The 25401-nt window shown below is 41.6% G+C and overlaps 1 protein-coding gene across 2 annotated transcripts in view; it reads left to right on the top strand.

Moving 5' to 3' along the window:
• Nucleotides 1-25401, top strand: part of MPPED2 (metallophosphoesterase domain containing 2) — a 182358-nt gene that overhangs the window by 80459 nt on the left and 76498 nt on the right. For both annotated transcript variants that reach the window (XM_035327976.1, XM_035327975.1), the window contains exon 3: nucleotides 3454-3697. In XM_035327976.1, coding sequence (XP_035183867.1) covers nucleotides 3570-3697 — 128 coding nt within the window. In that variant the 5' untranslated portion in view covers nucleotides 3454-3569. The remainder of the gene's footprint in view (nucleotides 1-3453; nucleotides 3698-25401) is intronic.

Below are 25401 nucleotides of genomic sequence, written 5' to 3' on the forward strand. Positions count from 1 at the left end.
CGGCGCTGGCTCGGTGGGGCTGGAGCCGGAGCCGCGGCAGTGCCGGCAGCCGGAGCGGCCGCCGAGTTAACCCTGCCCGTCTGCCGCACCGCCCGGCTTTCGTCTCCGGCGCGGTAGCGCTCGGAAGGCACGGGTTTTGTAATTCAGATTAGGAAGGCATCAGTGTTTTAGTCGAGGGGGATGCGGTGGTCGTAGGCGCGGGTGTGCGTGTGCGTGGCCGTACGCGGAGCCTGCGTGGGTAGGTCGCCGTGAGATGCAACCTTACGCTCTGAAATGACCTCTCCGGGCGTGTTTTGCGGTAGCTTTTTGGTAGTAGTGCTGTAAAATTAGCTGCGTGTAAGTTTGTGCCGGCCCTTTTATGGAAAAAAGGCTTACAGCAGTTTGCACCTTGAAAACTGAGCACATTTATACAATAGCACATCTCTCTGTCAGCCCAAACCCACGTTGGAAAATGATTGTTTCAGCCGGGGTAAGCTGGACGTGGGGAACCGCAACACGCTGCGATTGTTTATTTGGGGTTTCAGTATAACTATTCGTAATCCGATATTATCACATCAAGTGTGTGAAATTGTTTCACTTGACAGATGTGAGAAATAATGCAACTTTTATTCTTTTCTACTCATCTCTTGCATGTAATCTTCTAAGAGTGATTACATTTGGGGAAAGAATGGTAATGACGCAAAGTAGCCTTTTTTTTTTTTTTTTTTTTTAAACCCTGGGCCTAAAATATATTTAGTTTTAAAGTTGAGAAGCGTTCAGGTCCTTTTTGATATTTTCTTCAGAGAACTCATTAAAGAAGGTATTAATTAGACACTTCTGCTAGGTGGGCTGTAGGACTAAATAGAGCACTACAGGGAATTTAGAGAATTGACACAGAAGTCAGCTACTTTTTTTCCAGTCCAGCATTTGTTGTTGAATTTCATTTTCAAAGGATGCTTTGCTTGACTTTGTCTTGATATAAGTGTAGAGCTTTATTCTCAACATTAAAGGCTGACATAGTGGGAAGCAATTGTAGCTTATATACTTAAAATCATACAAAGGTCAACTCTAAAGTATTTAATACAGCTATTGGAATATCTTATCATTTGTTTTATGCCAGTTGTGGTAATTTCTTTCTGTAACATAAAGCTTATAAACCTTGTAAAAACGCTTATTGTCTTTATGTATGATTCACTCTTACAAACAAATTGGATTGTTTTTTCCCAGTGAGTGAACTATAATATAAAACTTAATGCTCTGACCTTTCTTACGCTAGATTACTGAAAATAGTGTGACTTAGCTTTTCTGAAAGTCCAGGCATATTTTTGTTGTTGTTTTAGCGTGTTATTCTATATAGTAGCTTTTAATTGCAAAAATATAACATAGATGTGTCATTTTCATACCACTTAATTTATGCAAACGCTAAAGTTCTTGCTGCATAAAAGAAAAACTTAGTTTTTTTCCTGGGAGCTTTGATGGCGAGCATTCTTGTTAATGACAGTCATTTCTCCAACAGGAAGATGTTTTCATTTGTATTTACTTTTCAGTGCAGGGCAATTACGCTGTTCTGTGTTGCACACTCCTCGTAGCTTGTATCTCAAAAGAATTACAGTACTTGGAACAGGACTGCAATTTGAAGCAGGTGTTGTGTTTTACTGTTATGCAAAATAACACTGAAATATAATTGTAAGGGAAATTAAGGAAACAGCTGCAAACCTGGTATGGTAACCACCACATTATGATTCGTAAGCAGTTGTTGCACTTATCTTAAAATGCAGCCAAGATTTAGTTTAGTAAAGCTCACCTTGCTGATTTTTCCCCTGAAATTATTGTGCTTGGTCTTAGGAGAGTGGGTTAGTGCAAAGGCCAGACCACAACCTTAGTTATTGAGATGGACTGTCTCACCAATGGCTCGGTTTTAAATGGGAGCTTCATGGCTGAGTTTCATCTTGCATTAAAAAAAAAAAAAAAAAGATAAAGGAGATGAGGAATAGAACCCAATTACTGGAATGAAGGTTGCCGAATGTCTTAACCCAGCTAACATATGGAAGCCTACGTAGGCCCGAGGTTGTAAAATAATAAAATAAATGGCCTATAGCAGGCCATCTGCCATTTGCAGGGCATTTTTATTGTACTTCATGCCAAACTGGAAATTAGTCTTTGTATTAAAAATATATTTTGAATACAAATCAAAGATTCCAAATGTTTAACACTACACATGGCAAACACATTTCGATCTGGGAGCTAAGAGAAGTCCCAGGAATATCATACTGGAAAAGCATCGCTTAGTTTGATGCCCAGGGCTCAAATCATCCTCTTCTCTTTCTTATCTCTTTGTCTTTCCAGCAAGTGCTGGCTTAGTTTTATAAAGTACGCGCCAGATATGAAAAATTTGCTATTGTGCAAAGCAGCTAAAGAGCAGATCAAGTGATACGGAGTGTCGCAATTTCAGTGAAGTCGTTGCAGCTATGGTAGTGTGCCACAGCTGAGGGTCTACCTCATGAGCAGTGCTTTTAAAGAGTTGCTCATCTTGAAACTATTCTTCAAATACAGGCAGATCAATTTTCCCAAAGTCCTTCCGAAGGCAGGCAGCTGAAGTAACCTTAGTTTATTGATTCAAGAAATTGAGACTCAAATTGTGTGTGGGGGACTCGACAGAGATCAGATTTGGGAAGTTTCTGGCTCTTCAGCTTATTGTAGAATGCTTCCAGCCTTAGTGCAAAAGTATATTTAAGAGCACTTGGAAGGAGTGAAAGATAAGGACGCCTATAGAGGCAAAAACATTTATTTCCTCCTATGCAGAAATAGTTGTGCATGAAAATTGCTCTGAAATTTACTGGACAAATCATTACTGTCTGATGATGAATCCAAACCGGTTTCATTGCTAGTGGTCTGTAACATGGACGTTCTGTTAGTGTTGCCTAGATGTGAGCCTTGCTCCAGGCAGATAAATACATTGATTCAAAGGTATTTGAGTGTACCTTTTGCTGTGCAACTGTTGAATTTTCTGCCTCCAGTCAGCTTCCCCAAAGTCCCTCAGATGCAACTCATTGTGTAAAGCTAAAACAGGGCCTTGAAAACAAAGTGTGTGTATTTGCGGAAAGCCATTTGTCCTTCAGGAAACCAGGTCCACTTGTTAATTTTCATGGTTGCAATTAGCACAAGATGTTACTTAAAATAAAGGATAGTAAATATGGAGTACTTAACTGGGGCTTTCCACACGGGTAGATTTCTAGTAAATAAAGCCTTATTTTAAGCATTCTTTTTATAAAATCTATTTAATGGTGATGGAGTTAAATGATGAAGTGGTGAATACAATAGTGAATAGTTATGCGTAGAGCGTTGGGTGATGCGTACATAAGAATAAAGAAAAAGACCTTCGAGTGGAAACGGGGAGAGGACAGAGTAATGTCAGTGCCTGCTTATGTCTCCTTCAAGGCTTTAGCAGTATGTGCTGTTGTTCTCTCCTCACAGAGGTCTGCGGCGTTGATGAGGAGCTGCTGGGATTCGGGAGCTGCCGGGAACACAATGCCCTGCCCCGCTCTTGGCCTTGGGAAGCTGTGAATTGCTCATGTCCATAAGGAGGAAGGATGGCTCATGGAATTCCTTCACAAGGCAAAGTTACCATAACAGTGGATGAGTACAGCTCCAACCCAACGCAGGCGTTTACACACTACAACATTAATCAGAGCAGGTTCCAGCCTCCACATGTGCATATGTAAGTATTACTAATGCTGCCTCTGTGTGTGTGTGTGTGTGTGTGTGCGTGTGTTTAAATGGAGAACTACTGCTGGAGGAGTGGGCTGAAAACTGGAAAAATTGGTTAGTCACGTTAGCAAATAGGCAAAATGGCTATTGGCTTTCGGCATAGCCTGCGGGAGAAGTACAGCTCGGGGAGCTCCTAGAGGAAAGCCTCTGCCTCGGGAGCGTGTCCCGACTTCCAGAACCTTACCTCAGCGAGGTACGGCAGGGTACGTTTACTAAAACTTGGCCCTTTGCTGATTGCACTGCAACTTGCCTGAGGGACCCATGGCTTGAAAATTTAAGCTCCCTTCCCCCGCCCCTTACACTCAGCTGCGAAATAGGCCTAATTGGGACTAATTGTCCCCCCTGATCACTGAGTCCTTTGTCCTCCTGGTTGTGAGGGGAACGTGTGCCGCATGCTGCGTTCCACGCAACCCGGGGCACAAAGGAATGGGAGACTGCTGAACAATTGCTCCCAAGAAATACAAATACTGCGTTAAAATAACGGGCATGGCCTGAGTTGAAACCACCACAAGCATGGGAAGTGGCGAGCTCTGGGCTCCCTTACCTCACCTTGTTATTCTTGGGTATTGTGTGACGGGCAAGATCACTCTGCTGCCCGTACCTAGGCACAATGGTTCCTGTTAAGCTGAGCGCTAGCTTTAACTCTGAATTTCCTTCCCATTGTTTAGTAGGTTTGATCTTTATCAGTTATTTCTGTTAAGGCTCTTTTTCTTTTAACATTAATAGACTGAAAAGCACTTGAAACTAAAACAAAGAGGACATCTCTTGACCTCCTGTGTGCCATTGTTAGTCAGGGTTTTGAGTGATGTCACACTATTGAATTTGATAAGGATTTTGCATAATAAGAGTGAAAAAGTTGTAGGGTACTTCATTGCATTTTTGTTATGTAGAAGCCTACCGGAAGAGTCACAATGTAGGAGTTCAGCACCTTCTAATAGGATTTCATGTGGTTACAATCTTCCGTAAAGGAATTTTCCCGAGGAAGGGTGCTGGAGGCTCTGTTGTGCATGTGACTGAAAAAGTTTCTTCATTAATTACATTTGATTTATTACCGCAAAGATGCTGTAACTCTGCCTTTAGGAATATTTCCAGTTCTTATTCACTGTTCAGATCTTTTGTCAGCAAATTTCTATTGCAAGTTTTGCACTCCAGACTGCACTTCTGACTGACGTTAAGCACAAATTCTGTGGAGAGAATGAATTCAGAGCAAACAATAGAGATTTAGAAAGCAGTTTTAAAGAACCCCTTCTTATTGACAGCTGACTTCAGTGGGAGCTGATTTTAGGACCAACTAAGTGTGGTGTTCTGCATTTTAAGAATTATTTGTGCTTTGGTTCAAAAATGCACAAGTAGCTATACACCTACTTCCCTAATAACTTGTGTATCTCTCAAATGATACTGATTTGACAGACATTTTCAGCGATGTTTTACTTGTTTAGAGAAGCTGGACACTTGACAAATGCTGAAGCTATAAAGTACGACGTAGTGACAGTATGTAAAAATCACTGAAATACTGCAGCTTTTGTAAATTTCTTAGTTTGGTTTCAAGGGTGGAGCATATGATCTTTTGGTCTCCCTCTCTTAAAAGAGAGTTGAAAACTTAAAAGAATGAAAGAGGATTAGTCTGAAACAGTTAGATCAAAGAAAATATTGCAATACGGGAGATGAGTTGGGCTGTAGGTCTGGATAGCAAATTATGGGTTTTGGAAAACCTGTTGAGGAAAAAGATGATCGGATCATATTGAGTGTCTAGATTCACATGCAGAGGAAAGCAAGAAATGAAGATATGTCTAAGGCTATGGGTTTGTGTGATGGTAAGAACAGAGAGTTGTTTCTGAGCAGGAAAAATTAGAGCGTGTTGTACCTTCAGAGAAGGCACAGGGTCCTTATTTATTCCCAGTGTTTTATAATGGAAGCATTGTGCATATTTCTGAGAGAAGATACCAAGTAAGAAACCCTGAATAGAAAATTATTAAATGCAGTATTGACAAAGAAACAAACCATGATCTATTTTTTATCGTGTTCTATCTTTGCTAGTACCACATCGCTGCAGTTGCCAGGATTGTTTTCTATTTTGCTATCTGAAAGTAATGCGTGCATGCTTTTTGTTTAAAGAGGGAGTCTGAGGAAGTTTTATTCTTCTTCTAGTGAAAAGTTAATTTAAAAACCTCAGGGTTTTGAGAACTGAGTAAAACGACACAGAAACTGAGCGTTATGCCATGTATGTGAATAGCGGGGCAGTCTATTGCTGCAAGGCCCTGTTGCATACCGTAAATGAGTGGCTGGATGCAGCTTAAGGACGTCGTTATTTCCTAAAGGAATTAATTTCTTAAAAAGTCATTATTTTTTTTTTAATGCATATGCATCTTTACATGCAAAGGCAGGAACTGGATTCTTGGCATATATTGAGTCATTTCTGTGTCTAGTATTCATTGGGCCAGATTCTTATCTCATATGAAGTAAATTAAAAGTCTTGGAATATCACCAGTGTAACACTGATGTTTAAAGAAATACTGGAATTAGACTTCCTGTTCCCTGAGGCGTATCCTTTCTCCTGCTTTCATTCATGCCTTTCACATGATAGTGTCATGTAGTTTAATCAGCAGGGATATGGGTGTCTTTTGCTGTCTTTATATGTATTTTTACACCAGCGTTTCTTCGTGAATCCCTTTAAGTGTACCATCAGGTAAATAATGGTGTATTAAAGCTCCCTTTGCTTAGCCTGGCTGTCAGTAGTTTTGTGAGTTACCTGGACTCTGGTGTAGTACAAATCTTATATCATTTTGTCCAGGCTTTCTGTTTTATTTCTGTACTAATTAATGTTTGAGCAGGTGCTGTGAAGACAATTTTTACTGTAAGTTTATTTTGGCTAAAGAGACACCACCTTAAATTTTTGAACATCTTGGGGCGATGCCCCTACCCGCAGGTTTCCCTAATTGTCTGAAGATGTTATTAAATGTTTGTATTTGAATATTTTCACTCTAGTTTTAATTACCTGAACTACTGTAGTTCCCTGTTTTAAAGGGTGGCTGTAAAATAATAACAATGATAATGCACCTTTCTTTGCTTCTCGATGATTAGTATTCTTCAGAATGTCTTTGTACTTGCCCATTTTTTGTTAGGAAAATGCCTCTTGCTCTTTGGTGTGGTGCTGCCCTCTCTGTTCTGCAGCACAAGTGACTCAGAGGGCTTCAGAGAGTCTGCTCTGAGAACCAGGGGGGCTTTAAAAAAACACAGAAGGGGGAGTTCTACCAGGTAATTGGCATAAAAAGAAAAGAAAGCTTGCAAACTTATTTAGATCCTTAATATGTTCTATATGAGGCCAGTCGGTGGTGCCCACAATACCAGTGAGCAGCAGGAGGATGCAGCTCTGGGAGGGAATCAGTGCGTGCGGGAGGAGCTGACAGCCAGGGGAGATGGGCTTTAAGCTGCAGAAGGCTTTGCCTGTGAAACCACAGCCTCAAAATAGAGAGGGCAGAGAATTTCTGCTACAGCAAAGAAACAGGAGGAAAAAGTGAAAATGACTGAACTTTGAAGATAGTTTAATTCATTGAGTTGAATTCATATATTTGTTATTTTTTTTTATTTTTTTTTTGGTTAAGACCTTTTTCTTTAAACTCTACAACTTCACAGTAACCACCACAGCGGACCTTTTAAACCATCTTAATTTAGCAGAAATCGGTGTGGCTCAGCTTTGCGGAACCTTCCCATCTCACCTTTTCCTCCTCCCTCAGGCCAGTGGAAAGGAGCTGAGAAGAAAATGGGACAAAGCCAAATTGAAAATAGTTTACTTAAGTTCAAGTCAGAGGGAAGAAGCTTCCTGTTGGGTACAACATCTCATCACTTTCAGGGAAAAAACGGGAGAGTGAATTAAACATCTTGCATTTGTGGTGGGAAAGGCCTGTTTTGATGGGCTCTGCTGCTGATGGTATGAGTCCTGTGAAGGTAAACTAGCTGTAGCCCAGGCTACTGCAGGCTGATCCATTTAGAAGAATTCTAATTAAGTTCATTAACTTTCCTCAGACTTCACCAGAATGGCTTAGTGGCTTGTTTTTAGGATTCTCTGAGTATGCATTAATACTCTGGTACCGTTTAAGTTCAGTACTAGGGGAGTAAGAAAGAAAGAGGTTTCAGCGCAAGAGAAAGTCTTCTAAATGAGTTTATTCATGAGCGGAGATGCATTGAACGATCTGTAACTATATAATTTTATTGCCTCTTCTGTGCTGGAGCAATTCCCTATGTGAATATTCTTATTTTAAAATAGAGTATAAACATAGACTTTTATATTAGTAGAACTTTATATATAGTTGAATAAAGTACATAAATTTGAGAATGTATGCAAACGTGAGTATGTAATGATAATAGTAATATAAAAATGTAGCTCTGTAGTCACAGAAGAAGAAACTTTCAGTTGTGGCAAAGCCTTAAATAGTTAAAACTCAAAGATCCTACAAAGTTCTTACCTTGACAAATAGTATCTTGCCTATTTTTTCTCTTGGGGAAACCATCCTGCATTTAATGGGTTTTATAAATTCCCAGTGAGATTAGTAGAAAATTCATGCGTTCTGTTGGTAACCTTCTTAACTTTTGCTTCATATAAGGGGTGTGATATTCAGGGGGATGAGGAAAGACTGACACTAGTAGAATACGGACTCGTTTGATGTTTATAGAATAGTGGAGTCTGTACATGTAATAATATTGGTCAAGAAAATACAGATATTCAGTCTAAGCTAGCTATCTATTTATTACCTTGAGTGGCTGGGCTCATTATTTCAGATGATATTGAGGTGTCGAGGGAATCACAGCTCTGGTACCGACTGTTGCTGTCTGTAAAATAACATTTCTTACAAAAGCGTATGTAGCTTCCGAGCATCGTAGTTGCTTTTCACTACTTTACCAAAAAAAGTTTGAAAAAACTTTCCTGCCCCAAACAAATCGTATTTAAGCTCTAATACTGAAAACAGGAGTATGCTGAACAAGTGTTGTTAAAACTTGAGCCTTGCTTCTGTCTCACAGTGATCTGTATGGGGGCTTTGGCTCACGGTTAGCTTACCTTGGTGCAGTTTGAGTCTCCTATCCCTCGCTGGTCCCTCGGTGGCAAGGGTGGATACTGAAACGCAGCAGTTCGCAACGCAGTGCATTAAGTAAAACAAACCTGTTTTTCTTAGCCCACGAAGCAGACAGCAGCAGCCCTTCAGCAGCTGCCTCAGAAGCAGCTGAGCTCTCCCTGCGCCAGTGGGGATTCCAGCAGAAAGGAGGGGAGGACAGCTGTAGGTGAGAATCCTTACAGCTGTCCCAAAATAAATAGTCCCTGCTCAAGAAGAGGACCATTAACTGATTGCATTTTCTAGAACAATGGAAGCTGAGTTGCAAAGATGCTGATTTTAATTGTCATTAAGAAAATGTTTTACTGGAGCATGTGCATGCGTCTGTGTCTCTGTGGGCTTAAATAATGAAAGATTTCTATTGATCTTAATGATTTTAAATGATGTATTTTGCAAAATCTAAGCATAAGATATATTCTCAATTTAAATGCAAAATTAAAAACTTTTTTTCATGAGGGTACACTTTAATTATGTTTAAAGCCTTTTGAGATGCTTGAGTGGAGCACGCCAAAAGTGAACATTGTGCAGAGGTGATATATGGCTTGCGGTTTTGTAATTAAAGCTCAAATTTAGCCCCCTTCTACTGTGTTTATACAGTGCAGTTGTATCATGCTAATCTCTCGTGAAGAATTGATGAAGTTTCTGACCTTTCTTTCTGTCACTATAAAAAGGAGCCATACCGACCTACCTTTAAAAATATTGTGTCATCCCTGGAAGACTGATGCTCTGAAAGTGCCAATATTATTTTAATAAATGTAGGACAGGTTTAAAATAACGTTTTGTCACCAACTCTCTATCGGTTACTGTATTCCTGAATTACATTGTCCTAAGATGGAGGCCAGATCATCGCCTGTCGGTGACTTGGCGGACCGGGAGGGGTGACGTCCCCAGGCACGCAGACCCCGGTGCTGAGCCTGCTTTCAGCGACCTCCGTTGCCGCAGCCTCACGGGTCGGGGTGTGCTGCGGCTGGCGGAGGTGAGAGGGCCGTGAGCCTGGCTGCATGGCAGCTGGGGCAAGGACAGGAGCAGGTGGACGTTCCTTCGACTTCCTCATTGACAAAATCATGTTCCTAGACCAGCACGTTGTATGGTCAGACTAGCCCCTGTGGTAAACCCTGAGAGGGGGCAGGAAAGTGGTTTGGTTTATATGAACACGTACATTAACGTTCTTTCACTCTGTATTTATTGTGCAAAGAAGCCTTCACTAACAAGTCCGTCATTTGTAAGTCCTCGTTTCAGTAGCTGAGCACTATAAATGGAAACTTCCATTACATGGCCTGATCCTACATTACAATCTTTCCCACGTCATTCCTCTAGTGTTCAGTCCTAATGAGTGATCGTGGGCTCTGGGCGTCATGTACACTATTAGTTCTTATCTTCGGGGGGGTTTGTGGTGGGATCTGACCAAGGATGCTGCAGTGGTCCCTACCACAGGATCCTGTGCCAGAGGGAAACTGCACCCTGAGGGAGCACTTCGCTGTGAGGTAGGTGGACAATGTTGTGATTGTACACCTTATAATCACAACGTTGTACTGTCACTGGAAGCGTGTCACTTTATTTAAAAACCTTAGGGCAGTAGGGCATTGTGAAGGATTTCTTTCCAGTCAGGGAGTCGATACTTCACAAAGTGTTCAGGCCTTGCCCTGGTACACCCATCTTTGCTTTGGGCTCATGGTTTTCCCCTAGTGGCAGAACAAGGACAGTCCCGCCGGCCAGAGGGGATGAGGGAGCTTGTTCCCAGTGACAGGTGGCCATTCCAAGCCCAGGGAAAGTGCTGCACCTACCTGTGACATGACGCATCCCGTTGCTTTATTTTACAAATCCTTGTTTGACTATCTGGCTAGACAAATAAACAACAGGAAAGCCCTGCAAGCCGTGCAGATTTAGAGGTTTATGGTATACGTTACGTGACTATATGCAGCTTACTTGCTGATGTTTGGTATCGGACTGTTTCAAAGAATGGTGATGAACATGGGCTTTGTACCGAATGTTGCACAGATCCTTTGGAATTTCCATTTCTGATCTTAAGTGGCTCTAGTGGTAGAGTCAGTTGCCAAGCATGGGTATGTATAGGAAAAAATGTAGGAACAAAGGGGTCAGCAGGTCTCCTTCCAAAACAGAGCATTTGATGAGTTTTGGTTTAGAACTCTGTAAAATGTCTCGGCATAACTTGAGAACGTAGGCACACTTCAGCACAGTTGAAATTCAGTGACGCAGGGAGATATCTTGAAAACACGCATCTCTTACAGTGAGCTGTTTATCTGAAGAAATAGTAAACTGGTGTAGGGGTTACCTATGTTGTGACAAGCGGTGAGTGCTAGCTGAAAAAGCTGAATGTCAGTCCAGTATGGAAAAATTGTTCCCTTTTATTTCACACCAGGTTTTTCCAGGTCCCTAGAAATGATTCCAGTGAGTTGTCAGTTTTGGTCTTGGAAGCATTGGCTTGTTTTGTTCCCAGTGGTTTGAATCGTGCTTGGCATCTACAGTTGTAGTTTCATAGACTTCATCATGACTGCTTCTGCTTGCAGAAAGCTTCCTACCAGCTTTCTGATCTTTTTCTGGGATGTGTACGTGCAGAGCAGTGCCAAATAGAGGAAGGAGATGAGTTTGTCTGCAGATATACCTTTGTGTGCTTCATAGAAGGTATTTCAGAAGATATAAAGAGCTTTTATTTATTTATTTATTTATTTATTTAAATGGGATTTGGAGATTCAGGTCATGCCTATTTACTCTCAGTTTTAATATGAGCTGTTAAGATTGCAATTTTTAGGTCTTGTTTATTGCAGAGGGCAAGCTTTTGTGATACTGAGTTTGGTTGTTTTTAATTATAGAGTGAGGAGGCTGGGGCCAAAATGCGTATGTGTTTAAAACACTGCAGTCAAAACAGTTCTATCATGTAATAAATGTGACTAGACTTCATTTAATTATTTTTATTTTGGTGTCTCTTTCAAACAAAATGTCAGTATATAATAATCTTGTACCCAGTAACTTGCACAGCTGTCTGTGTCCTGCATGCTCTGCAGCATGAAGGTTGGCCGAAACGCAAACGCTGGTGGATGAGCATTGGTGTTGTATGCTGCTGCTGAAGCTTTCTGCTGGGGGCCGAGGAGAGGATGGTAGAGAGGATGGCTAAAGAACAAGTCAACCCCTAATCCCAGAATCTGGTCACCCTCTTCAACTCAAGGGATCCGGCCCGTTTCTTGTCCCATAGTTCAGGATACCAACAGACAGGTGGTTTGCTAGATGCGTACTCCCCATTGGCAGAGACATGCCCCTGGTTTTATAATGGGCATGTCTCTCCCCTCAACGTGATGTGTATGTAGAAAACAGTTAAGAAAATCACAACACTCCTGTTTTTACCAAAAGATCATTTAAATGGTTGTGCTATGGTATCTTGTAAGATTTATCTGTGTCTCAAATTGCAGACTTAATATTTCAAGACCACTTCTTCCTTGCATGCTGCTTGACATAGGGCTGCAAAGATTCCAGCAGATGTTGGCAAGAAAAAACAGGACTCGAGGCTTGCTCACAGCAGAGTCCCCACTTACTGTACTGGGCATTAACTTCTATCCAGCACATTAGACTTAAAAGCAGACAGCCATTAAGTGTAGCACTCCCTTCCCAGGAGGGCAGCAGATGGAGAGAGGATGGGGGAGGGAAGGCAAAAGGAGTATGATAGAGGGACTTTATCTGATGTATCTGTAAGCCAGGAAACTTGCTATTTACCACGTTTACAATTTCTCTGGTCTAAGGAATTGAGTGTAGTGACTGGGAGCATCAGGGTCAGCACATTACTCCTAAATGTTTAGCTATTGTATCAGTTTATGGGAAGGAAAAGGTGCTAGGCCCGTATATCTTCCCTCGTGCTGATTTTATATAGGGAGCACAAAGAAAAAAGTCATTACTTTTTAATTACTCTAGGTTTCTTTGTTTCTGCAAGCACACTCACTTTTTGGTTAGAATTACCAAAGGGTTCTCTTTCTCTCCTTTGAATGGTGAAGTAGTTTTTGGGAAAATGAGAATAGTTCAGAATCGCAATTTCATGCGGTCCAGCATGTTCAGTAAATTGGAGCCCAGTCCTATACTTCTGAAGTTCAGGGCTTAGTGACACTCTTCCTGCTTCCAGGGGGACAGCACCAGTTTCTTAGCTGCCAGACTAAGTGGCGCCCTCAATTTTAAGCCATGATTCTTCAAGGAATTACATTCCTCTGGTTGTTAATAGTGCGTACATATAAGGTTGTGGTAATAAAGATGTATTAAAGAGAAAGGAAATTTTGTCTTTATGATTTGTTTGTTTTGTAAATTCTAAGTCAGCCAGGCATTCAGTTTTCCCTCATATGGTGGAAAGGAAAGAAAAAAATAAAACTAAATAAACACAAAATTACAAACATGTTATAAAGAGCTCAGGTATAATCTCTGCATTTACTTGGAAGTTGTTTATGTATTTTTTTCGTTTTTATTATATTTCTCTTGACATCAGTTTGATTTTTCCATCATCTTGTTAAACAATGCTCACAGCTTTGAAAGGAAGGCATGTTTATAGGAACAATTAATTTTGTTCTTTTATTATTATTCTATACCTTGAAAGTAAAATGTTTCCGCTTAGGACACGCTCTTTGGGTTACTGAGGGAGAATTACGGCTCACATTGCGTTCTTGGATCTTTTAGATGGCATTTTAATTGTTTGTACAAAGTTCTTAGATGGCTTTTCTGCTGGAAATGTTGCAGTATAATGAGGCTACACAGATGAAGTATTGCAATACAAGTTTCAGGCACCCTCTGCAAATTAAAATGATGATGATAATCCTCTGGGGGTGGTACGCGTGGTGGTTTTTGTTTTGTTTTTTTTTCACTGACCTTTGACGTGGTGTTTTGCTAGGCTGCTTTGCATTGCAGCTTTGTGAGTGCCACTGCGTTAATGGAAGGATCACACATACTGTTTGTCTCAGAACCTGATACATCATCTTGGCAACAAAATGAAGACCTTTAGCTCTTAGAGTTTTCATCATTTGTTGTTAGTTATCTATTAGCATAAATTTTGTGCCTCCAAGAAAAGATGGTATTTTTAAAGTGTGTGGAAGTAAAGCAGAGCCTTCGTTTTCTCTGAGCCAGAGGAGAAAGGAAATCCTGATATCGGTTTCAAGGAAATTAAATGGTCTATTAGGAGGATTTCATTTTGTTTTCAGGCTTGTTCATTTTAGTTATCATTAATTCAGGGCATCTTTTCCAGAAGAGAATCCTTGCATTCAGACTAGATTGGCAAGAGGAATATTAAGTTGAAAATTAACTTTGGATCACCTGGCTTTCTTGGTAGTCTGTTCATACCATCATTTAATACTGTGATATGCACGAGTCATTATTTTCATTGAGTACTTCTCTTGAGGGTTTTTAAGACATCACTGTACAGAATGGGAGAGACCTTTTATGCCTCATTTTATTCAGTGTAGAGTTAAAAGGGGTAAACTGAAACACTGAAGCTGGTAGAAGTTTTTTGGATTCAAATGAAATGGAGGTGTGTAGGAGATTTGGTACAACAAATGGTGATTTTTTTGGATATCTAGTTATAAAGAGGCAATGCGATTTCTTTAGGGTCCAGACACTTGTCCAATAAAATGCGAGGCGAATGTACCGGAGGTGACTAATGCAGTGGTGGTAAGCAGGAAGCAGAATAAATGGAAGACGAGAAACAGAGAACTGATGGCAAATAGGAATAACCAGAGATAAGAAGTTGGCCTGAAGTATAGTTCTTAGCACACCTTGCAGCTGTATCTCATTGGCTATGATTTTATTGTCTGCATATGTGTTTGAAGGCAATCTTGCCCTAGCATGAAACATAGAAGTAATGTATGGCACGTTATTGCTACAGCATCAGTATCGGAGTCTGTCTTTCAGTGTGTGTTTTTGTGTGTTTTATTATTTTCCTGACAAAAGCTTTTTTAGATTTTGAGCTTCTAGTCTTATGCCTTGTAGTTGTTCACAAGGGAATCTCGAAATACTGACCGAGAGGTTGTATGTTAACATACTGAGGCAAGGTCATCTGAACCTTTCAGTACTGTGCCCAGAACCTGATGGCTTTAAAGATGCACTTTTTAAAAAAATTCTTTACAATTTTTCTTCTGCTGGGCTTCACGCACCTGTGAGAAGTGTCAGTGCACTGGGAACAAATCCTCTTTCTCCACATATGCACACAGAGCTATTGTAGTTACTGTTGAAGCTTCCCTCGTAAGTTCCCCCTCAAATGACTGTTGTTCCTCTCTTACCTGTAGGGGCTTGACATGGAACCGAGAGGGAGATTAGTCTCTCTGGCCATTCAGACTAGAGCTTCTTCAGAGAACATCCGTTACAGCGGAGGTTTTTGTTACGTGAACATCTGTATATGAACTAAAACAGAGTCCTTTGTGGTTTTTGTTTTTTTAAGGCTGTAAGCAGCTGTTGAGTTGTAAAATTTCTCTTGTTTAGGGTCAGATCAGACAAAGAGCTCTAAATGAAAAAGCAGGTATCCTGCTGTATCTATCCCGTGAGTCACCTGATCTTAAACTGCATGCTGAGTATTTGTAGTGCCTGAACAGTGCTGACCAGTACTTTCAAAGAACGTATGGATTTTACAAAGAACGTATGCATTTTCCAAGCAGAAAAAGGCAGAGAACTAGGTGTTAAAACAGCGACTCGCTACCAATGGCATGACTAAAGTACGTTATATGTTAGCTGCAATGGATGGCGACCTGGAGTTACCATCACAAGTTGTCAGAATTTCGCACCCTCCTGAAGACAGGAGCAGATGAATGGAGCATGAAGAAGTTTCCTGAACTGCATGAGTTTATACTTCACTATATTCATCAAAATGAAGACCAGCTCTAGTTTACTTGAATACCTTGACTTGAGACAGTGATGGTCCAGAACCTTGCCGTATGGGTGGCTGTATCTGAGAGAAGTATGGAAGAGAGAGTAAAACTTAGGCTGTCCTTGTTTAACTTGTCAGAGTTGTGGTCTGCTCTCGTTCCCTCACGCTGGGAACGTTGAGCATTTTACCCATTGCCACGTTGCTGCAGTCAGACCAGAATATCTCCTGGATGTAGAAGGCATCGTGGCTACTGCACTTCGTTGCAAGTTAAGATTTTGATGATGTTGGTTCAATGGCTTGAAGATCTCTGAGGTGAAAGGACCTTCCAAAATAGGTGGGTGTAGTATTAAGGCAACAGCTACATATGACACACCAAAAGATGTTTTCTATTTGTATTCCTCATGCTGCTGCCTGTGTTTGTGAAAAAGTTTCCTGATTGATTACGCAGCTACACTTCTGTTTTCTCCAAAGAGCCTTACGACTGTTTTTGGGATGTCTTCTGTGATGTGTGATACAGCTGTGATCTCACAGTGACCTACCTGGCAGCTTAACCAAGCTAGGAGTTCCACTGCGCAAAGCAAATAAAAACCTTATTCATTAACCCCCTGTGTATCTTTTGATAATTAGCAAAAGTGGCATGGGTAACCACCAAAAGACGTGAGGCTGAAGTGAGACGTCTTAGTAGGTATTTCCCTCACTGAGAGAATCTTACTTTGAGATGGGATGGGGAGACACCAGCCCACATGTGCAATGTAGATAAGTCTGTGTTCTGCGTTATAAATATGCACCGGATGCAGGGGAGAAAAGCAGCGCGTTCTCTCAGGATGCTGTTAGGGCCAAGCAGAATCTCATTAGGGACAACTTCAAAGATCAGTTCCTCATGTCCATAAAAACAAGTGTAAATTATCTTCTGTGAGCCTGCTGTTAGCAGTTGCACTGTTACATTATGCATGATTCTAGACTGCACATGGTACGAACAGGCTGCACTGTGCACCATTAGTGTTTTTCATTTTCGCGCTGAGCCTTGGAATTTTGCTACTTATTGGTGTTATTTTGGCTAATACACTATTTTACTGAAGATCCCCTGTTATATTAGCTGTTAGTAGTGACACAATGTCTGGAAAGGACTTCTAAGGTTCTACAGTGCTTATATTTTTACGAAGGGATAGCATGCAGACCACTCTTATTGACAGCGTTACTTGCTTCCTCATTCTCCTCCCTGCACTCAGTAAGAAAGTGGCTGCTCCTGACTCTGGGAGTGAATGAAGAAGCTTTCCATGCTGCTGCTCTGCAGCACTTGACCTAAATATTTATGAAAATAAAAAAATAAATAGGGTAGAATTCATTAACGTAATGCTTTCGCTAAGCTACTTACCCCATTGTATGCATTCAAGAGGCTAGTTTGTTGTTCCTGCTGGGGAAGTGCTTTGAAATTGTGAAGTGGGACCTCTGCGTGGAGGTTTTGAGACTGGTTTCGTTAGACTAAGATTTGAGTTTAAGTCTTTGTTCGTTATCTTTGCAGAAACAGTAAGATGTTGTGGAATATACTTTTAAACTGAGCTGCATTGCTAAAAAGGGCAAATTCCTAATGGCAGTGGATGTGTGAAGCCATGGTTTTATGAGTTTTTTTTTGCCCCCCGTTGTTCTGCGGTGGAGGTACTGCCAATGGGAACACCTCTGTTCCTCCTGTGGTGCTGTTCTGCTCTTGCTGTTCTGCTCTCGCCCGTCAGTGCCGTACGTGTGCCATAGCCAGGAGCTGGGAACAATCCCTGGAGGGAGGGGAACACGCGGGAACCGAGGCAGCAGGACGGGCGTGGGAGCGGCCGAGGCCGGCAGTGCTGCGGAGAGGAGAGGTTATCAAGCTGTGCCTGCACCATGTGGCCACGGCCTTGTGCTTCACGCGTGGCTGCCTTCGCAGCTTGTGTGCGGAAGCGCTTGGAGAGGCGCAGCCAGGAGGCTGTGGGCTTGCGTGCCTTGTGTTGGGTGGCCTGGAGTTCAGTGCGTGGGTGAATTGCCAAGCTAAAATGAGTCCACGCAAGACTTCTGTTTAATTCCCAAATGCAAGAGGTGAAGAATTCCCCACTGTTGTTCAAGGCTACGAGAGCAGTCTGAGGTGGTTTCTACGTCCTTAGGGGCCTGAGCACACCTATGGAGGTGGGTGGGGAGCAGTGATGGCATGAGCAGCACCACAAGGTCTGAGAGGAGATGCCCCGATGGGAGCTCTGGGGTGGCCACCCTGGACATGCCCCGTTGCGGAGGCCCCTGGGCGAGCTGCAGGCAGCCAGCATCGTCCCACTTAAAGCTGAGTCGGCAGGACGGAGTGGATGACAAATGGGTTTTGTACCATGGAGCCACGGATGGGATGCTCTCGTCTCCGTGAAAACCTTTAATCCTCATATAGAGCTCCTAGCTGCGGCTCCCCTGGCATACAGGGCAGTTAGTTTGAACAGAAGCCAGATCTATTTTAGTGAAGTTTGCTAGTATAGTTCTACTGTTAATCATGTTAACAAAGCCATCTAATTGAGGACACAGATTATGCTGGTAAAAAAGCTTATGCTCTGACAGCAAGCAAGCCAGGTAGAGAAAAACTGGGTACAGAAGTCTTGCTCCTTCCTTGATTTAGGGTTTTGTTTCATTCCATATGTACTGGACCTTTTACTGTTACAAAAATGTTGCAAAAATAATTTTCTCTAACTGACATCATTTTCTAGTGCAGTGCTGTCTGCGTTTTAACAAAATTATCAAACAAAGTTCTTTACTCTGGAAAATTCCCAGTCACTTCAGCTGCCTTTTAAAATCCAGGAGCCACAAAGCCTCCTTCCATTTCTTTTCTGATCACCCAGTGTGAGAGAGGAAAAATTGACTCTCCTTTCTTTTTGTTTTTAACAAATGAAAAGTAAAACAAACAACAACAAAACCCCACACCACGTATTTGTTTCTGTATGTGTGTGCATATACGCACATGTATGTTACGTGATGCTTAGCTGCTGCCCAGCAAGGATGCTTACATGCAGTAACACCTTTGTAATTATCTGGGAGCTTGCTTCCTTTTGACTTTCTTTCACCTTTGTTTTTAAAGCCTGTGAAATCCCGACGTGGTTTGTTATCTCGAGAAGGAGTGATCAGTTTCATTAGAAGTTCAAGACTGCCACGGGAGGAAGTCTTCATTTAACATCATTGTTTAGGTCTGGCTCTGTCTGACCACAGCAGACAATGTTTGAAATGGCGATAAGATAAGAAGTGGCAGTGATAACCATGCTGTAGGGTTACTGGAAGGGCATGAAACAGCATCTGGCTGTGGGGTTTTAGAGGTCTGATTCTTAGTTGTAATGGCTGATTGAAATGTTCTTCTCACGGAGTTGTCAGTTCCTGTGGCGTTCCTGTCAGCGTGTCCCCCAGGAAAAAAAATGAAGCGGTTGTAGGAAAACAACAACAAAAAGCAAAGCTGAGCTGAGCATAACTATTCTTCATATACAGTATGTCCACCCGCTGCTTTTAAACTTGAAATAATTACATGAGATACTGGGATACAATTTAGTTCAAGGAGGATAAACAAAAACGGAGTAGCTAAAGAGCATGGGTGGTTAGAGCTGAGAAGATGAGGGGAAAAGTTATGTGTGAAGAAGGCTGCAAAATACAGCACAGTAAAGAAACTGGTCAGGGCTCGTTATCTCAATCTATATTTAAGTTAATTGTTTTTCTTTTTTCATTCATTTTGTTTGTTTGCTATTAATTTGTCTGTTTAGGAAGTCTGTTTCCCATCCAGGCCTAATGCTTGCTCTGACAAAATGAGCTGTCTAGGACTTGAACATGCAATACAAGATTAAACCGTGTCTGGAAACAGGGAAAATTCTCATTAGACCAGGGAGTTCCTTATTTGAGCCTCAATAGGAGAAAAAAACACTTGATTAGTGCTTCAGAAAATTGCTGTGTCAATCCAACACGTAGCTTCTGCTGGTGGGACCAGCCCACAGCCTTCGTTCCTGCTGTGCCCAAATGCTCTTGTTGCTTTACTTGAGCTCGGGCTCTTCTGGCAGCCCGGTGAGCTGAAGTGGCTGATGGAGGTGTCACGACTTCCAGGGCTACTCCACGGCCGTGCCCGTGCCGCTGCGGGCACAGGAGAACAGCTGGGCCCGTCTAGGTCTGTGAGCGCTGCCTTCTGGGCTGGCATTCCCACCCGTGGAGTCTCCACGTGCTCAAGACGGTTGTTAGTGCAGCTGCACTGGGAGTGGGGTTGGGAAGAGGTTTGGCTGAAAACCCTCTGTGGAAATGAGGAGCAACGGGAAGGAGGTGAAGGGCCAACCTTCTGCAGGCTTGCGGTATAGGTTCTGGATTAGTGGGACAGAAAGAGAGCGCTTTTTTCCCTTATTCTTGACAACTATCCGTGAAACAGTTCAAGATCTGACAGAGGGACGGGTGGTAAAGGCAGTCCTCTTTATAGGTTTCCTGGCACAAGTTGTCCTCCTCCATGCATCAGAGCCTGGTGGGACAAACGTGAAGAGAGAACCATGGGCTGGGAGCCACCAGGGAAAATCCAGGAGACAGCAGGACCTCATGGTTAACGCTTCCCTTCGTTTTGTATAGCGATGCGTCAGTCACAGCATAGTTCCTGCAGTCAGCAGCACTGCACTTCAAAAAGAACCAAAAAGCTGTACCTTGTGTTATCCTCGGTGTGTAGCTTTGACATGTTGTTAAACCTGAATGTCCCAAGGCTGAACTCCCGTTGTACCATACTGCAGTTGTCCCTCCGCACATAAGCGTGCACCCATCCTGCCTGGATTGGAATTGCATTTTTGCCATCAGGCTGGGAACTGGGAAGTTTGTGGCACACGCCAGGAGCCAGAGAACTTGCTGGATTCCTGTGAGGTTGGATTCCCTTCGCAGAGTTGGCCTCTGGGAGCCGAGGGCAGCTAAACAAGCCCGTAAGTAGGGCCTTTTGGGGCCTGATGGTGCACCTGGCAGCTTGCCTCTTGCTAAGAAATAGCTAAATGGCAGGGCTGCAGCTCAGGCTGCTTTCCGGGCATGGCTGCTTAGCAGAGGTCAAGGGCAGTGACTTACCAGGGCGCGTTTTTGTGCGTCTGCTCGCGGGTGTGCGCGTAGAGAGCGGGCTGTAAGGAAGGGTGTTGTGGCACAGTGTGCCATTGATGTGTAGGGACGTGGTTGCCAGCCACTTCAATTAGCTGGGTGCAATAAATACGTGTGTGAGTGTAATCTAAGTTGTGTTTGCAGCTCTTCTGGTGATGCATTAGATGACAGTCGCAGCAACCTGTTGCTTCTGTGCTGAATGGTCTTTGGGAGACTGGTGTGATGCTTTGGGCAAGGAAATGTCTGTGTGGCCAAGACAGGAATAACCCGTAGGAAGTGCACAAAGTTCTCTGCATCGGTAATAATGATCATTACAGAAAAAATTATCTAACGTTTGACACCAAAAAGCTCGTGATCCTTGTTACTGTAGGTAACAAACCAATGAGCGGGGAAGCTTCCAGTACAAAAGCAGTTTTTACAGGAAAGCCTCTGAATGTGTTACCATGGGGCTCCTGCAGCAGCCTTCAGACAGAGCCGTGTCTGAGGCTCTGAATTCTAGAAAGAGCCAGTCGTGCCCGGTAAGGATAGAGTTAGTCTCGAGTCTTTACAGCCAGCAGAAGATGAAGGAGCTGAGGATTTTGTAGGTCACAATAAACCAGTGGAGTAGAACTAGATCGAATAATCAATTGCAGAAGGGGTTTCTGGAACAGACTGAAGTGTCTTGCCAATTTTGCCCTTAAGGGCAGCGCTCGTTATGAATCAGGCTGTAAGTCTGGTCTTGATTGCCAAAAAGGTTGGAGGGGGGAAGGAGGAGAAAGGTTGCAGGAAATTAGTCACTTCAGTCAAAGAACTAGGAATCTTAACTGCTAATTCTATTTAATATAGATGACTGTTAAAGTACTGATGTGAACAAAATAGTTTCTCTTAGCTCACATTCCTGTACCATTACGGTCACTGTGAACTTTGGCTTCATTGACTTCAGTAAGCACAAGCACCAGCCCTTCATGCTGTCCAACTGGAAACTTCAGTGACAATGCCAAAGTGCAGAAACGTAGAGAAAACTGAAAAAAGAAATGGATCCAGATGTAGAAGAAGAAATGGTTAAAATACAGCTGGTTCCAGGTTTTAACACCTTCTTTTTCTTTTTGTCTCCGTGAGCAGCTTACTAAATTAGCCTATTTTCTCACTTAGCAAAAATCCCCAGTTTTAAGGTTGTCAAGGATGCTGGGGAATTTTAGTTCATTACCTTCTGCAAAATGTTTAGCAATTATTTTTTTTTTTTCTGAAAACTTGTACGAATGTTTTTGTTGATCTGTTTTTTTTCTCCAATTCTTCATAGCCTTGCAAAGCTGTCATGGAATTTTGTCATATTCTGTGCCTAGAAGGTATCTCCTCCTGCTCCACAGTGACGAGGAAGAGAACTGGTGCTCCATTTTGCACACTGAGAGAAATTACTGTGGATGGGGAAGTGGGTACAATTTTGCAAATGTTGTTAGTCAAAGCAAAAATGGGTTCGATTGTTTAAAACAACATAAACAAATGCCCATTAGTATAGCTGACAATGATTGCACCCTGATAATACTCCATATATTGATGGGTTTTTGTTGTTGTTGACAGCTTTTGCAGTTTTATTGTGAATTTTAAAGCAGCTGGAGCTCTTTTGAAAAACTTACTATCAAAATACATATAAAAAAGATTTAAGTTTCTTTTGCGGGTAAGTAATAAGAGGAGAATGAAAATGAAAACCAAGAATAAGTGTGACCATGTAGGGGAAAATGATTTCAGTAGTTCGAACAGAAAAGGCTATTCTGCAGCTGCTATTCTGGAATTCCTCCTGGTGTGGACACTCATATTCTCTAGGAAAATTACTTAAGCTAAATCAGAAAACCGGACTGTGCCTAATAAATAGACTCCCTGGGGAGTCATATAGGAAAAGCTATGGTACTTCCAATTCGCACAGCCTGTCTTAATTCAGGGAAACCTCCTCATAGTCTCAAACTTTAAGAAAGCAGAAGATTAATAAAAACAATGAAGCGGATCCTTTTGCATGTATATATTGTAAATATATTTTTAAACTCAAGGTTTGGAGGACCTAAGATGTATGATTTCTGTGTCTTCGGCGTGTTAATGACGAGTTTGGTGGAATTCACCACTGTGTGTGAGACCTTACGTATCACTGGCTGAGCTTAGATGTGATGTTGTTCGGTTTATGCCTCACCACTACACACAACAACAGGATGAATTTCACCCACCGAGGTTATTGCCATCTGAATGTGAAACAATGGTTTCTATTCGTTCTGATGCAGAAAGGAAGTTTCATGATTTTTCCATGTCTAAAGCATTGGCTGAAACAATGAAATTCCCTCTTTTGTTTCGAAGTGTAATCAGTGAGATTGCATTTGCATCGCTTGTAACTGAATCGCGTAAGTGAAATTACATTGCCCACATCTCATTTCGTGTCGTAAAATGTTATGTGGTGCAGCCTGTTTTCCTTCTTCCTGGAGCTTTTCATGGTGATATCCTTGCTCTACATTTCAAAGCTACAAAGCATTTGCTTTTTGCATTTGGCGTAGGAATTAGTTTCTGCAGAGCACTTCTGTATCTGCCACGTGAACCAGAATTTGGATAGTGAGCAACATATGGATTTGGAACGCAGATTGCAAAGTTTTCAAGGTCTCGTGTTCTGTTGCATGTTAAATGATTACTGAGCAGGTTTGTACAATTAACAACAACTTCAGTCATGCAGGGTAATTCCTTACTACCATTCGCACGTAGAAGCAATATATTGAAGGGACTTAGGCTTACTCGGCTTTAGAATTGACTTGAGGATAATATTGAAATCAAAGTAATTCTGTAGCACTTCCCTCTTTTCCCCTGCCTTTGTTATTGGCATAGAAGCGAAAGTAAATGTATTTTTAAATTGAGTTTTCTAAAAGTATCCCTAAGGTAGATTTATATCTTGACTATAATTCAGTTTTGCTTTTATTTGATTTTTAGGGAGCTACATCTTTGAGGGGGGAAAAAAAAAGGTTTAACACAGAAAATAATTGGTAAATGCAGAAGTCCATAACAATTCTGATAAATATGAGCATCCAAATATTTCCACTGAGGACTTTTAAATCATTGCATTTTTTTATGATAGAAGTAGAAGCAAAACAGAAATGTTCTTATATAACACTGTGGTTTCCCGCAAAACGTCTGATTATTAACTATGTTATTGATAAAGGCTCCTGATGATATATGTGGCAGTACTTTTCATAATACTCCTTGTTTAAATGTTATACTTGTCAAATAAATGCCATAGCCAAGTTACAGTGATGGTGAAACAATACTCACTGCTGGTTTTTATCCTTAAGATTTTTTCATTTTGTGTAAGAAGACATTGCTGCTGAGTTCAGTAGCATCTAGCATATAGGTTTTCATTGCCTGGGAAAGTGTCTGAGCACACCGAATAATGAGCAAGGTTTGAAAAAGAAAGGCAAAAGAGTGAGAATGAATTGCGCAGTTCTAAGGAATATCTTCAGCTGAAGCTGCATTCATTCAGTGTTCTGCTAGTGCAGACATGAGATTTTATTTCTCTCCCCCTCTGCTATAACTTTTATCTACCTAGCCTTTTCTCTCTCAGACTAATGTTTGTATCTTGAAATGTAGTGGAACGTATACTATTTGACCTGCGGTTTCCTTGTCATAAGTTGTTTAATCCTAGAGAGAGAGAGAGAAAGTTATCTGGTATAATCTTTTTTAGCTGGGAATGTATTTGGCACAATCTTTTTACAAAGAAAAGAGCTTGCTTTCAGTATCTGCAGCACGGCATGCTACAGCCCTCTCCATTGCAGTCACCCAGGAATTGCAGTCTTTTCTTGATTGAATCCAATTCTGTCTGCGACTAGGTTTCAAGTTAGCCGTGTATTTTAGGGGGATGATGTTAGCTGTAATGAAGACAATTAGACAATTGCCCTAGAAAGTTAAAGATAGATAAAAGTGCAAAAATATATCGGGTAGAATTTGGTGCCCAAAGTCTTCTTACGTGTTTCTGTGTCTCCAACAAAGTTACTGTGAAGTTTTGAGAGAGTGCTTAGGGACAGAACTTAGTTCTGGCATTTTCTTCCTAGCTGAAAAAAAAAAAAAAAAAGGAAGTAAATACGAATGTTTCTGTACACCCTGGGACTGATTCAGTCTAAATCTAGAATTCCAGTTGAGACTAAGATGACCAGTGTCAGAATTTATGGCACTGGCATTGATAGCAGTATAGGAATAATATTAGGTCAGCTGTGTGACTATGTAACATGAAAGCTTACGTAATTCCAGTCAACCATTTTATTGTGGGGAGTTTTTTGGCAACCAGGGTGCTGAATGGGAACTTGTATTTTGAGGTTCTGTAGCTGTTGATAGAAGTTAGTTAATAATCTCCCTTCTCTATTCCTATTAAGAAAAAAAATGACTTTAGAAGGAGAGCTGAATTGCTGTCCAGAGTGTATCATCTTCCCTGCAGAAGAATTCTTAAAACTTAAGAGGGAGCTAAAGGCTGAAATCTTTGTAGTAGGCTGAAAGCTGAAGTAGTTCATGAATATGAGGAAAAAAGCCTTTCAGGACAGCATTCTGAAGGGTTTACTTAATAGGAATACAGTGCTAGATGCCCAGATTTAAATGGAAGCATTTTATTACTAAAATCTTTAAAAAGTT

Source organism: Oxyura jamaicensis, chromosome 5 (genome assembly GCF_011077185.1).
Source record: "Oxyura jamaicensis isolate SHBP4307 breed ruddy duck chromosome 5, BPBGC_Ojam_1.0, whole genome shotgun sequence".
Classification (NCBI taxonomy): domain Eukaryota; kingdom Metazoa; phylum Chordata; class Aves; order Anseriformes; family Anatidae; genus Oxyura; species Oxyura jamaicensis.